The 15,069-nt window shown below is 44.1% G+C and overlaps 1 protein-coding gene across 1 annotated transcript in view; it reads left to right on the plus strand.

The window, feature by feature from the left end:
* Positions 1-1,105: 1,105 nt before the first annotated feature.
* LOC149309247 (C1q-related factor-like) overlaps positions 1,106-15,069 on the plus strand; it is a 48,038-nt gene continuing 34,074 nt past the window's right edge. The window contains exon 1 of the mRNA XM_089532038.1: positions 1,106-1,798. Coding sequence (XP_089388164.1) covers positions 1,190-1,798 — 609 coding nt within the window. The 5' untranslated portion in view covers positions 1,106-1,189. The remainder of the gene's footprint in view (positions 1,799-15,069) is intronic.

Raw genomic sequence — 15,069 nt, forward strand, 5'->3', positions numbered from 1 at the left:
CTTTTTTGTCTTTCTTTCTTTCCAAAAGAGGAGGGGGAGGATGGAGGGAGGAGGGGAAAACAAATCAATGCTAGCATCTTGGACTGAGATGGACTGAGGGAAGGAAGGGGGAGCTTTCTTTCTCTCTGTCTCCCTTTCTCTCTCTCTCTCTCTTCTTCTCTCTGACACACACTGTTTCTCGCTTTCTCTCTCTCCCTCTCTCTGTCTCTCCCTCTTCCTCCCTTTCTCTCCCTCTCTCTGTGTCTTTCTTTCTCTTTCTCCCCCTCCTCTCTCTGTCTCCCTTTCACATTCTCTTTTTCTTCCTTTCTCTCTCTCTCCCCCTCTGTCGCTCTCTCTCTCTCTCTCTCTCTCACACACACCTTTTTCCTCTTGAGCTTCCTCCTCCACTCTTCTCTCCGTGTCTCCCTTCTCTTTCTCTCTCTCTCTCTCTCTCTTCTCCCTTTCACTCTCTCACGTTTTTCCTCCTGTACTTCCTCCCCTCTTTCTTTCTCTGTCTCTCCTGTGTGTCCCTTTCTCTCTGTTGTGTCTTTCCCTTTCTTTCTTTCTCTCACTTTTTTGCTCCTAAGCTTCCTCCCCTTTCTCTCTCTCTCTCTCCGTCTCCCTTTCTCTCTCAGACACACTTTTTTCCTCCTGCGCTTCCTCCGCTTTAACTCCCTCCCTCCCTCTCTTTCTCTCCCCTCTCTCTTTTACTCTTGCGCTTCCTTCCCTTTCCCTCTTTCTTTCTCTCACTCACTTTTTTCCTCCTTCGATCCCTCCCCCTCTCTTCTCTCTCTTTTCTCTCTGTCTCTTTTGTGTCTCCCTCTCTTCTCTCTGCCTCTCTTTCTTTCTTTCTCTCTGACTTTTTTCCTGCTTCGCTTCCTCCTCTCTCTCTCTCTCTGTTCTCTCTCTCTGTTGCAATCCCTCCTTCCATGTCCGATCCAGGGGAGTTGGTCCTTGCCTCTTCTTCCTCCTCTTCCTCCAGGAGCAGCCTCCCTTCTCCTTCTCCTTAAAGCGGGGCTCGTCGTCGGAGGGGGCGACCCATCCGGAGGCTCCCCGGGGGAGGCCCTTGCCTTGTCCGGGGCCCTCGGGGCCCTCCTCGGCCGCCACCATTCCGGCTCCTCCGGGGGGGAGGCCCGGGGCCCCTCCGCCGGCTGCTCCGGGGCTGAGCCTGGGCCGGAAGACGCTGCTGGCGGCGGGGCTCGGGGTGGTGATGCTGCTGGGGCTGGTGGTGCTCATCCCGGTCCTGGTCAACTCCTCGGTCGGCCTCGACGCCTCCGCCGCCGCCTCCGCCTCGGGCCACTACGAGATGCTGGGCTCCTGCCGCATGGTCTGCGAGCCCTACCTCCGGGAGCCCCCGACCACCCCCGGCGCCAGCCTCCAGGGCCCCGGGCCCCCCTCCACCCTCCTCCAGGGGCCCCAGGGCAAGCCCGGACGCACCGGCAAGATGGGCCCCCCGGGGCCTCCGGGAGAGCCAGGGCCCCCCGGCGGCAGGGGTCCCCCCGGGGAGAAGGGCGATCCGGGCCGAGCGGGTCCCCCCGGGCTCCCCGGGCTGCCGGGCTCGCCCTCCTCGGGGCCGATCAGCACGGCCACCTACAGCACGGTGCCCCGCGTGGCCTTCTACGCCGGCCTCAAGAACCCCCACGAGGGCTACGAGGTGCTCAAGTTCGACGACGTGGTCACCAACCTGGGCAACAACTACGAGGCCGCCTCCGGCAAGTTCACCTGCAACGTCCCCGGCACCTACTTCTTCACCTACCACGTCCTCATGCGCGGAGGGGACGGCACCTCCATGTGGGCAGACCTCTGCAAGAACGGACAGGTCAGACACAGGGGACAGACAGACACCCCCCCCCCCAGACCCCCACAGGCAGAGCCCACTCCCTCCCTCCGCTCTCTCTCACCTTCCTTCCTTTCTTATCTCTCTTTTTCATACTCTCTTTCTCCCCTTCCTTCCTTCTCTCTCTCATACTCTCTCTCTCCTTCCTTCCTTCTCTCCTTCCTTCCTTCTCTCTCTCTTTCATACACTCTCTCTCTCCTTCTTACCTTCCTTCCTTCTCTCCCTCTATCATACTCTCTCTCTCCCCCTTCCTTCTCTCTCATCTCTCTCTCTCTCTCTCTCTCCTTCCTTCCTTCCTTCTCTCTCATACACACTCTTTCTCTTTTGTTCCCCCTCTCCTTCCTTCCTTCTGTCTCACTCATTCTCTAGTTTCCTTCCTAACTTCCTTCCTTTTCCATCCTTCTCTCTCTCTAACTCCCTTTCTTCTTTCCTCCCTTCTGATTCTCTCTCTCACACACAAACACCCTTTCTTCCTTCTCCCACTCATTTTCTCTCTTTCTCTCCTTTCCTTCCCTCTCAGATTTCCTTCCTTCCTTCCTTCCTTCCTTCCTTCCTTCCTTCCTTTTCTCTCATTCTCTCTTTCTCATTTCTTCCTTCCTTCTTTCCTCCTCTCTCAATTTCTCTTCTCTCCTTCTCCCTCCCTCCCTTCCTTTTTTCTCTTTGTCATTTTCTTTCTTTTCTCTCTCTCTTTCTCCTCCTTCCTTCTCCCTCTCATGATCTCCCTCTCTCTCCCTTCATTCCTTCATTCCTCCCTCCCTCCCCCTCATTCCCTCCTTCTTGTTTTTAAAGTTGTGATTCACTTCTAAATGCACCTTACAAACTGCCCATCGTTAGAAGCTTCACACACTTTCAATCTCAGTTCTAAAAGGCCATTAAACCACAGTGGAAAATGGCTCTCTCTGTGTGTGTGTGTCTCTGGCCATCCTTTAAGAAACAACCCTTTGCTTAGGAGAAATCTCCCCCTCTTCACGCTGCCCCGCACTTGCTTTTAGGTAACTTTTGGATGCGTGTTTGTGGATAAAGGGGAAAGGGGTGTAAAGTGTTTTGTCCAAGTCCATTCTGTCAAGTTGCAAGACCCATGAAACTCCAGGGAAATGACTTCTGAAGAGTTATGGATGGGATTACGCTGTTAGGTAATCTGGAGAAGATTAAGGGACAGGCTTCACCACTTGACTGCCCCTTGGAGTAACTTTGGGGAGCCATTTACTTAATTCACTACATCAATGACTGTGAGACTAGCGCATAGGTTTGTAAGATTCCTGGATAACTGTAATATTGGAGATTGGAGGAGGGGACTCTCTAAAAATTACACAGCTTTTCTATAGGTTGTGTCAGTGACACACATTGTCCCTATGTAATGTTTCCCAACCCATCTCTTAGGAATGTGGTTTGCCATATGAAATGTGGGACTCCTCAACATTATGCTGAGGTCAGTTCTTCAAGAGTCAATGGGGCCTGGAGTCTTTCAGTGTCCTGAAGCAAAAGAGAGGGCTCCCTGACCTTTTACATTGCACAGAAGAGGGAACTGGGTGCAAAAGTCCACTATGTTTTTGCATCCAGGCACCGCAAAGAACCTACACATACTGAACACATACAATTACGACTCCATCCCTCAAAATCAAAGGGGTAATTTCGTAGCTTCAGCTCCTTGCCAAAGAACCTTAAAGTCCAATTAAAAAGTCTTTCCATTCAAGGAAACTTGCCTCTCTTAGCTGGCTGCTTCTTCTAACTACTCTCCTTCTTTAGCAAACTACACTAAGTAGGGAAAAAAACCCAACTGCTGTGGTGGGGCAAGGATCTTCCTTAAACCTTTGGACAGATGGATCTTACAGCACATGCTTGCGCATAGTTATCCAAAAGTAAACCAGACTGCGGTCAGTGAAACTTGACTCCCTGGCAAATCCACATTGGATTGCAGCTTTCATCAATTTCACTGAAACCCTTCCTTTCCTGTCTCTGGAAATCCACTAGCGTCATGTTGAATATTTGATATACATGTCGCTTTAATTATAAAAGAGTTTAGAATGAGTACAGTTTTCAGGACTTCATCTATCAAGTATATGAACCAGCAGATACGCGGCCGGTATGATTTTGTCTCTGAAGTCCTTTCCCCCACTTTCGGGAGTGTTGCAAAAGTAGGACTGCGTTGTGCGGGAACCATTTTTGAAAGTCAGCTCAGGTAACGGAAACGAAGACATGGCAGGGGTTGGGGAAGATGCTACCAAAGAAGGCAGCGGCCCAATCCACGGCGTCCTTGTCCGCCATCCTTATAATCGCCTCCTTCTTCATCAGACTGTCCCTTTGAGATAGCACCAGTTAATCCTGCCAGAGGGAGACCAGCAAAGGATTCTTGACGCTTCCTAATTGAATTTCATAATTAAGCCCAGCCTCCGCAGAACTGCGTTTCATGTTGCATCCAGTTACAGATCCATCTCTGTCTCCTTTTTCCGCGTGACTCTTCTCCCTGGTAATAACTCAGCGGCGCTTCAAAACGGCGCACAAAAGAGCACGCCTTGGTACCTGCCATTAATTACTTCAGAAGAAAACTATCTCAGCTCCAGTTCAGCTGTCAGATTCACTAACCCCAAGCCATAGCTTCCAGGAGGTGCGTTAAGCTGTTGTGGCAAATTCAACCATATCTTGTGGCATTAGAAAAGAACTCTAATAGCGTTGGATTGCAGTCCACAAAAGTGTGCATCGTAATAAATGTATTAGTTTGTAATATCACTGGAGGGTCCGCTGTTTAAACTCAAATTATCCCGCATTACCTCTAGCTGGAAGGGAAGGTAACTCTCCTTTTAAAAACCATCCTTATCAGGAGTGCTAAAGGGTAACTTAGCAAGTGTAACTTGATCCTGAGTTTGCATTTCTGTGTGTGTTTGTGCTAGTAGAATTTTAAAAAAGGGAATACAGTATATAATATTTAGAGAAAGGTCAGTGCCTCTGCTGCCAGTGCCCCAGTTCCTAATATTTGCAACTTAGACTTCTCAAAATTGTGTTTGTTTTTCCCTTTCTATAAATGATCTGAAATGGAGTGTGTATGGTCTCACACTTAATATTCAACGCACAGAGATTTATTTATTTTTTACACTAAAGGTCACACATTCAATTTGGAAGACAGAAAGAAAAATGTTCCCACCCCACTTTCAGTTCCAATTCTCAGCTCTTCACTTTGGAGTGTTAATTCTAAGGAGATTGGGAGTTTATCCTGGGAATATCCCAGGAAAATCGCATAATTATGGATAACGATTTCACACAACGTCGCACAAAAGCCACCCTTAAAGTAGTCACAAAGAAGCATTAATGCACATCTTTTTAGTTTCAGGATATCAGCAACAATGCATTATTTGTGCAGTTGCATTTGCAGGATGCTTTAAATGCGCTTTAATCTCTCCTTAATGTCAAAATCAGCCTCAGTGTGAACAAGCCAGTGCCTCTGTACATTTCTAAAGTGCAGTTTTCATGCCACTGTATTGACAGCCTATCTACCCAGACAAGGAACAGGAGGCAGAACTTCACAGCTCTGAGAGTGTTGCTTCCATCTTGAGCCCTTAGCCCTTCTCTTTTAACAACTGGCTATATTCAGCTGCTTCTTGGCCCACAGGAGGCACTGCTGCCCACTCAGTGAAAGATCACAGATCTTAGCTGTGAAAGTTCAAACGCTCTGCTCACAACTTGTGACTCTATCATAGTCATTAAAACAAAACAAAAAATCTCCTATATGATTTTTAGCACCCTTGAGGTCTGAAGAAGGCAACAGAGCTTCGAAAGGTTACATGATATATTTTGTGCATTTTTGGTTCGCCCAATAAAGCTATCGCTTTGAGGATTTTGGATGGTATTGTGTCTCTGCTCACAGGCAGCACATCTTCAAGCATGGAGATGAATTCTGTAGGCAGTAGTTAGAATCTTATATCCAGTCAGTCCTGTGGAGGTATTATTACAGTATATGCCGTTTCTAAACATGGTTATATGATTGAGGAAACATGCTTGAATATGCAACTGACTGTACTTCCCTCAGACAAATCCTACATCGACCAGTTTCTTGGGGTTGTTCAACAAACACTTGGAGCTTTTGCCTAGGGATGGCCATACCATTCGGCAGGATGAGGCTATTACTCCATTTTGGGTTTTGTGAAAGGGCAGCAGTTTGGGGAGTTCATGAAAGGACAGAAACTTGTTTATTCTTACATTCTTTCTAAGGCCCTTATCACACGATCAAAATGAAGTTATCCCAGGGTCAATGTGAATGCAATGCAGGGGCAATCATGGGGTTTCAATCAGGAGTCATCTTAAACACAATCAGGGGTCATTCCAAGGTTAGGTAAATCCTCTTTCCCCCTGAATTTACCTAACCCTGGAATAACCCCCAATTGTGTTTAGGATCGCTCCGGATTGCATTTGGCGTTGTGTGATAAACAAACTTGAAACCCCATGATTGCCCCTGCATTGCCTTCATATTGACCCTGGGATAACTTCAAATTTTGCTCATGTGATAAGGGCCTAATAGAGTTTGGAAAACTGCTTTTTGGGACTACAACTTCTACAATTCCCCACATTGGCTGAGATGTTCTGGAAATAGCCAAAATGGCTGTAAGGTTTAGTGAACTATAGTCCAAAAATAAATTCCCCATACTCTGAGTTTTGATGCTGGATAGAAGGAGAAGGCATAGTGGTTTGAGTTTTGGACTGTAACTCTGTAAACCAGGGTTGGATTCCTTGCTGGGCCATGAAACACTGGGTTACCTTGGGCAAGTCACATGCTCTCAGCCTCAAGGGAAGGCAATGGCAAATTTTCTCTGAAGAAATCTTGCCAAGAAAACTCCATGATAGGTTCACCTTAGGGTTGCCGTAAGTCATAAATGACTTGAAGACGCACAACAGCAACCAAGAGAGAGAAGCATTTGTGGTATTATCCACTTAACGTGCCAAACTAATTTGGCTGGCCCTATGTGCCTTGATTTGATCTGTATCTGCATTGCAGAAATAATGCACTTTGACACTGCTTTAGCTACCATGGCTCAATGCTATAGAATTCCTGGATTTGTAGTTTTGCAAAATATTTAGTCCTCTCTATCAAAGAGCTTTGGTGCCACAATAAACTAAAAACCCCATAGCACTGAGCCATGACAGTTAAAGTGGTGTCAAACTGCATTATTTCTGCAGTGCAGATATAGCTTAGGGTGGGTTTTTTGAAGCAGGAAAATCCCTTGGGCCAGCCTTATTTTTAATCATAACACTGTCACCTCCATACAACCAGGGTCAGCCAAATAAATGTTGTTGTGAGACAAAAAACCAAGATGGCAGTCACAAAGATGCGCAGATACATGTGTGCACACTTACTCCCCGTACAAAGTTGAACTGCACTGGCAAATGAATCTCAGTTCATCACATATGTTAAGACAGCTTCTGTCACTGCACCTGATGGTGTGCAGGCTAGTTTAAGGGTTGCAAAGCAAGCCATAGGGTATATACCCGTCTGCCTAGCTACCTAGCCCATCTGCCACCTTAGGCCGCTGTCTCACTCTGCCTAATGGCAGGGCCCTCCTAGTTAGAAGCCAAAGACTGGTCTAGATGAAGAGAAAACTTGTGGTTCTGTTTTCAGGGGAGCAGTGAAGTCATTCCAGGTTTGCTCCAAATGTTACAGGCACTATCCAAGGTGCTGAACCTAACTGAAGTTAACATTCAGCACTGGATAGCTCCTTTAAAACCTAGAACTAATACAACATCCCACTCACATTGAAGTCAGCATTTATAAGGATTCCAGTTACTATCTTCTTCTTTTTAATATCAGGAACGTTAGGGGGAAAGAGAAGGATCCATCTCTATTGCCACCTGCCAAATGTAATCTTAAAAGCCAGCCAAGCGGAGCAAGAATTTTTCCCCTGGGATGTTTGCCCAAGTGGTGTACATAAATCCATTTCAACTGGCCTTTTAACGATATTCAATATACAATCTTTTTTTTTTTTACAATAGTCTGTTGATCTATTATGTTTCAAATAGAGATGCATTCCGTAAATGCCACAAAGGAGGGTATCCAAAGTTTAATTTAAAAAATGGGGGTGGGTTGGCAGTTCTAGCCTGTCTGGTAGTCAGCCTTCAGTCCTTTTAGTGACAGTGAAGTTCTAGTGACAAGAGTAGCTACTCGGTTTAGGGGAATAGCTCTGCTTTGCACACCCTCAAAACACTCTTTTCACTATTATATCCTATGTTCCAGGTCATGGTGCTGCTAGGTAATTTTAAACCTTAGACTTCATGGTCTTATGACCCCTTGTCCTTGCTTTTAGATGGCCATGTATATGGCTTTAGTAGCAGCTTGGAAAATAATTACAGTTCCCATCATTTTTCAGCTATCGTGATATTTTCAGAATCTCCCCACAACATTAAAATTTCTCCTTTCTTTCATTCATGTTTTACCTTCTTGATGCTAGAGCAAAGAACCAGGAAGTGTTTGTCAACCCCTATTTTAAAAGAAAAGAAAAATATTTTCAGCATGTCTAGAAGAATAAAATGGAGTTTGCTTTTGGTTCTCTACTGCTGGACAGTTTTACCTAGGAATACACAAGCTTTTGTTTTTAAAAAAGTTGATAACTTTCAATGTAAAAATAAAATGAACACTTCTTACTATGTATATGATCAACTGGTTGCTCCTAGCTATGAATTTTAAAGAAAAGGAAAAAGAGGATATTTCATTGAGCAGTATCAGCCCATACCCGTCTCACACCAGGTGCTGAAGTCAACACTGCTCCTAGATTGGAGACATCACACTCAGAACTGGTTTTGGAATTCAGCTCTGATTCAAATGAAGCCCAAAATCAAACCCATCCAAGTTTCATTTGGGATACTTTGTCTTCCCACCACATTTGGTCTCTCAGATAGAAACTTAACTTTAATGCAACCTATCTTTCATATTAGCACATAATCTAAAAGATGGCGGTCTAACCAAACACTCTAGTAATATGAGTGTGCACACACAAAAATGAGGAGTAAATGCTTGGTACTATGTGGCCTTTCTCTATTTCCCTACACAGTAGCATATGGCACATGCAAAAACTGTGGCATTTAAAGCAGTCCTGAGTTTGAAGGAGAAAAGGGAAGAGGAGGACAAGAGTTGGAGCTTTGACAGTGTATTGATTATTAAACTTTTCCCTCCATGCATTCATTTTTGCATTGCTTCCATTGCTGAAGAACACCTCCATGTCTACCCACAAACTTACTTTGTACTGGAGATGGTTCTGGGTGTGAAGGTCCCTGTGGCACTCACACAGATGTGCAGGGCCCAGCTTACACCCTGAGGCAGTTTTCCTCAACCTGGTACCACCTTTGAGATGGATTGAATCTTGGAGGTTTATGGGAAATGTAGTCCAACATATTTTGATGATACCAGATTGAGGAAGACATTCTTCTGGTGACTTAACTGCACTAGAATAGGTTTCTCTCTGTATCTGTACCTTGTAAGATGGAAAATTGTCCACTCTTGCCAAATGTCTCCCATTAAGGAGAAGCTTCCAAGGAATCTTGGAAGATTCTTAATAATCCAGTTCAGGACAGCCAGCATGGTGTTGTGATTTGAGTGTTGGACTATGACTGAAGACCAGGGTTCGACTCCTGGATCAGCTGTGAAACCCACTGGTTGATCTTGGGCAAGTCGCATGTTCTCAGCCACAGGGAAAGGCAATGACAAACCTCCTCTGAACTAATCTTGCTGAGAAAAACCCATAATAGGGTCACCATTCATTGGAAACGATTTCAAGGCACACAACAACAAGACAGTGATATAAAGAATACTCCCTCTAACTTACTTCTCATCATCTTGGGTGGCTAGCATGCTCTTTCCTTAGTATGCTCCCTTTACTTTGTTTTTTACTTGTTTGCAGAGAGGCGTCAGCTGCATCAGTCGTCACCATCCTTTAGGCAGCAATCTTTAGTGCTCAAATTTCACATGCATTATTTTAGTAATCCTTACGACCTTCACGATTGTCATTCTCAGGCTGGAAATAAAGGGTGCTTACTTAAGGCCCTCTTGTGGTGATTTGCCAGATGTAATATTTGAACAGGAATGTCTGCTTGGCCATTTGTAGATCTACCTTCTCTTGCAGAGAGAAGGGGATAAATATCAGAAAAATATATCTACTGTTTAAGACCTTATGGCTCACCTTTCAGAACAAACATTTCCCAGTGTGGCTTCCGATCAATGTCAGAACAGCCCTTGAAACCAATATCTAAAAATAAACCCTTTAAATTAAAAATACTAACATAAAACCAGGCTAATAAAACAATTTTATGATGAAAAACAGGCAAAAGAGATGGCCCTACAGTTAGCTAGGGTAAAGCAGCTGCATCAGGTAGCAGAGACTGGGAGACGGGCCAGGGAGCAGCAATAAGATACGGATGAGTAAAAGTAAAAGAAGCCACAGGTCTGGAGATAACTTGTATATGCCAGTTTGAATACATACATACATATTTATAAATACTAGAGGTGGCCCTCCATATCCACAGATTCATTAGCCATAGATTCAACCATCCACGGCTTAAAAATATTTTTAAAATAGAGTATATAAATCCCCAAAAGCAAACCTTGAATTTTCCATTTTATATGAGAAACGCCATTTTACTACACCATTGCATCTGATGGGACCTGAACATCCATGGATTTTGGTATCCATGGGGTCCTGGAACCAAACTCCAGCAGATACTAAGGGCCCACTGTATAATTCCTATACAAATACTGTATATCTTGCCATGGGGGGTGGAGGAGAGCCAATCGCCAGGTGACATGTTCAGCCTGAAAAAAGGTTTTCCTTTCTTTTGCTTTTTTAAAATCTTTAAACAGCACCTGGATTTGACAGGCTTTCATAGAGAGCAGGAATTGGGATCATGTTGTTCTTCAGATGGTGGTGGACTGTAACTTCCAGTATTCCTCGCTTTTGTCTGTGATGACTAGGACTGCTGGAACTTGCAGTCCAATAGTATCTGGAAGCCTACATGATTCACATCACGTACCTTATATAGAAGATGCGTTCAAACAGGGGACTGCACAGTGCAAGGTAGTACAGTGCATATGGCCATCCTATCTGCATGGCCTTCACTGACCTCTCTCAACCAGTCTGGTGTCCTCAGATGTAGTGGAGTGACTTATCCCACCCATTGCTAGTGATGAAGTAAAAGTTCGCTCCTGTACCTGGAAGAGATAATCTGGTCTGAGATCACTTTAACTCCCATGGCTCAATGCTATGGAATCCTGGGAATTGTAGTTTGTGACTTTGCTCTGGTATCAAACCAGATTATTTCTTCAGTGCAGATGCAGTCGTAGTTTAGAAAATGAACTTTTCCAGGGTTTGTGCCTGAATAGGTCCATTTGGTACACATATCTGAGTGTGTACCATTTATTTCCACAGGGGATAACAGACATCACAGGGAAATCATTCTTTATGAGGAGGAATTTTTAAGGCACAGAGGAAAAGATGTATGGCACCAATCTTGTATCCTTGAAGAAGTTTCCAGACAAAAGGTGGAGCAGCAAGGGATTCTGGGAAGAGTTTTAGTTTTGAATTGCCTCTTGTATATAATCATGCTTTGTTTGTACTGTTTTGAGCACTATATATGGGCAAAATCCTATATAAATAAAATGATTTGTGTTGTTTAAGGGAGCAGTGGAATTTTGGATGCTGATTGTGGTAGGACTGGATGAGGGAAGATCATGAGTGAGAATATAATGGAAAATAAAAGCAAAAAGATAGGGAAGGGAGGTCTGCAAAAATATATATTTAAAAGACTGGATGATAAAGTCTCTTTCGTCTTACTTCTCTTCATAATCTCATCATACTTTACTTTGCAGAATATTGCAGTTATACATTGTGTACCTATTATAGTGTGTTGCACAGCATACTTATTCAATACCAGTCTATCTGTTCGTCTTACGCTTTGTTTCCTCTGCAACGCACAATGTCACTGAAACCCTTCTCTGTGCTGTTAAAAAAAAAACCAGACAGACGAGGCTAGAAACAGCATGTGATTTTTAAAACTCAGATTGTCAACTTTTAATGGGGACGCTCTTGTCACACCTCGAATGTCACACCTGAATTTTCCTCATCATTGTGCACAAGAGACAGAGAGGAGAGAGTAGTTAAGGATATCTCTTTCTGTGTTTCATTTTGTAGCTATGGAAAGTCTAAAAGGCTGCTGGGCTCTGCAACTTTAAATATTTAATAAGTTCCCAATCAGCAAATGTATTTTCCCCTCCCTTCTCTTTTCAATTTTCCCTTCGTCTATTTGCATTTGGAAGGCTCAGTTGTGTACCCCAGAAGACAAATGGAAAACCCAGTCATGTCTGCCTATAGCTTGAGATCATGGGCTCAGGGCTTGGATTGCACCTCCCAGAATCCCCAATCTGTGTTCATTGTTAATAGATCAGATTGTGATACCGAAAAGTCCCCTGTTTAGAATGAAAATCTGAACCTTCCTAGAGGCATAGCCAGTTCCCTACCCTGTAGTTTCACAATCTTTTCTCCTCTGTTAGTTTTCCTGGCAGTAGTGTTGCCAACTGAATGGAAAAGGTGGCCTGACTTGCATTATTAGTGATACAACTGCTTAATGTGTAAAAGCCAGCAGAGGAGGTCTTCTGTGGTTTTTTAAAATGGAGATGACTATGGGAAACTACTAATATCAGCAGAATAAGCTGTTTAAACAACTAGAGGGCCGGGCATAGAAGCTCATGTAACTGGAAACCACATCAGCATGAAAAGTATTTACAGCTAGGGTAGGCAGAATTGGGTCCTTAAGAAAGAGAGGTTTATTGGGATGCCAAGAACTTAAAACAGAAATGCTTAGTACTGCCCCAGATTTTACTCTGAGTTTTTAATTAAACTCTCCAAGTGTGTAATAGCTTCAGCACCTTGGATTCTTTAAAGAGCAGATTCACTGTCCCACTGACCTAGGAACAACCAGCTGACACTGGAAAGTAGCTGATATCATAAAAGACAGAAGGAGGGCCCTGGCTTACTCAAGTGTCCTTTGCATCTTGAACTTCTGGAATCAGAAGGGAGTCTTTTCTTTAACAGCATAGTATTAGCAGAAAGGACCATAGCTTAGTGGCAGAGCACATGTTTTCTATGCTAATTTCCCTTTGTTTGTTTATTTATTTGATTTATATCTGTGGGTTTGCTCCCAAAATGGAACTCAAAACAGCTTACAATATAAGTTAAAACAAATTAGTTAAGATATTAGGTAGTATAAAGGTTTTAAAAGCATTAATCAATCCAATGAAAACATGACTTTAATTTAAAGCAATTAAAAACACATAAATCTCTTATTACATATTGGGAACAGCACACCCGTTGCACATCCATGTTCATTCCCAGACATGTCTCCCCATAGCTTTCCATATTGATTCCTGAAGACATTTTCCTGCCTAAGTCAAAGCACATAGTGTTGAAAGCCTGCCAGTGCCAAACTATTTTGACAAATGGGGCAGAAACCCCCACAACCATCTCTCCCCATCCCTCTGGTGAAGATGCAAGAACAACAAATTAAATACCTAGGTACCATTTTATGATACCACCCCAAATCCGCTGCCTGAGCCCAATGGCTGAATCTGTAGTATAGTGGGGAAAGATTCTTGTTCGAAACCATGGAAAGCTACTGCCAGTCAATACAGAGTGTGGTGGGCTGATGTGGTATGGCAGCTTTGTTGATTTTCAATGATCAAACTAATGTACAACAGCAGGGTCTGGTTACAAAGGAAGAGGTGTTACTCAGTGGAAGGGGAAAAGCTTCATCCATATTCAGTTATATTTGCTTCCCTTTCCCAGCTCCCATGAGCTCAGCTTTGATGACATGTAGGCCTACGTTTGAGTTGGATGTACTTGAAAATGTTTCAATAGACTGCAATACCACGTTCTCTGCTGTGTCCCACATGAGAAAGGGTGCCAAATGACTGAAGAGTCCCAGGGGCACTGGCACAGGACAGAGCAGTCTCGCTAGCTCTGTTCCAGGCCTCTGGTTTTGTGGTCAATTAGAGCTGAAACCTGAAGTCCACTGCTCTCAAATTTAGCCAATTAAAGTGGCTTGGAAGCATTCATTACCTGAGCTGGAGGAACATTTCAAGCTACAGGGCCAGCTCCAGGGTGGCTGGATACAAAAAGGGACACGGTTCTTGCACTTTTAATCGTTATGCAGAAGAGGAGATTTCTTTTCCTTTTCATGCAAGCTACTCTTGCTGAAATTCCAGCTGTCAAAAGTGGAGAAGCCATGTTCTGCATCTGGTCATCTCCACAATGTAACTGGCTTGCTTTCAAGACACTCAACCATTTTCTGTTGGGAAAGAGTGGGAGGTCATGGTACTTTTTATCATGTTAGCTCAAGAAGGGCTCTTGGACCTGTGATAGCTGCTGCATGACAGGTACCAATTCAACAGACATGGCAATTTTTAGGGAGAGCCACTTTGGAGAGAGCTGGGATAGGATAGTGGTTTGAGCATTGACTATAATTCTAGAAACCAGGGTCCATTGTGTAACCTTGGGCAAATCACACTCTCTTGGCCTAAGAAGGAGGCAAAGGCAAAACTTCTCTGAACAAATCTTGCCATGAAAATCCCATGATATGTTCACTTTAGGGTTGCCATAAATCAGAAATGACTTGAAGGCACACATATAGCAACAACAACAACAACAACAACAACAACTGTGGTATAATGGTTAGAATGGTGGGTTAGGACTCTGGCAGACCAAGACTGGAATCCTCGCTCAGCCATGGAAACCCATTGGGTCACATTAGGAAAGTCATACTCTCTCAGCCTAAGAGGAAGGCAATGGCAAACCCATACTGAACAAAATCCTGCCAAGAAAACTCTAAGATAGGGTCACCATAAACCAGAACTGAAAGGCACATAACACGAACAACAAGAACAACATTAACAACAAGGCAATTTTTAAATCAGAAATATGAGCACTATACCATCCCAAACATAATCTCATCTGAGCTCAGCATCTAAGCAGGGTTGGGCCTGGATAGTACTTGATGAGAGACCATCAGGGAATACCAGAAATCTCCAAAATCTTACTTGAAGCCCTGGAGATCCATTGCTGCCAGTCAGTGTTTACACTACTAGGTTATATGGACTATAGGCCAGACTCAGTATAAAGGATGGTGAAAGCGTTTGCTTATTTCATTCTCACAGTCAAGACATAGGATTTCAAAAGTGATGAGAATTAGTGTGCATTTGTCACTGACTTCTCATATTTTAGGAGTTGTTG

This window comes from Sceloporus occidentalis, unplaced genomic scaffold (assembly GCF_023333645.1).
Source record: "Sceloporus occidentalis isolate IW3139 unplaced genomic scaffold, rSceOcc1.0.p SCAF_7, whole genome shotgun sequence".
NCBI lineage: Eukaryota > Metazoa > Chordata > Lepidosauria > Squamata > Phrynosomatidae > Sceloporus > Sceloporus occidentalis.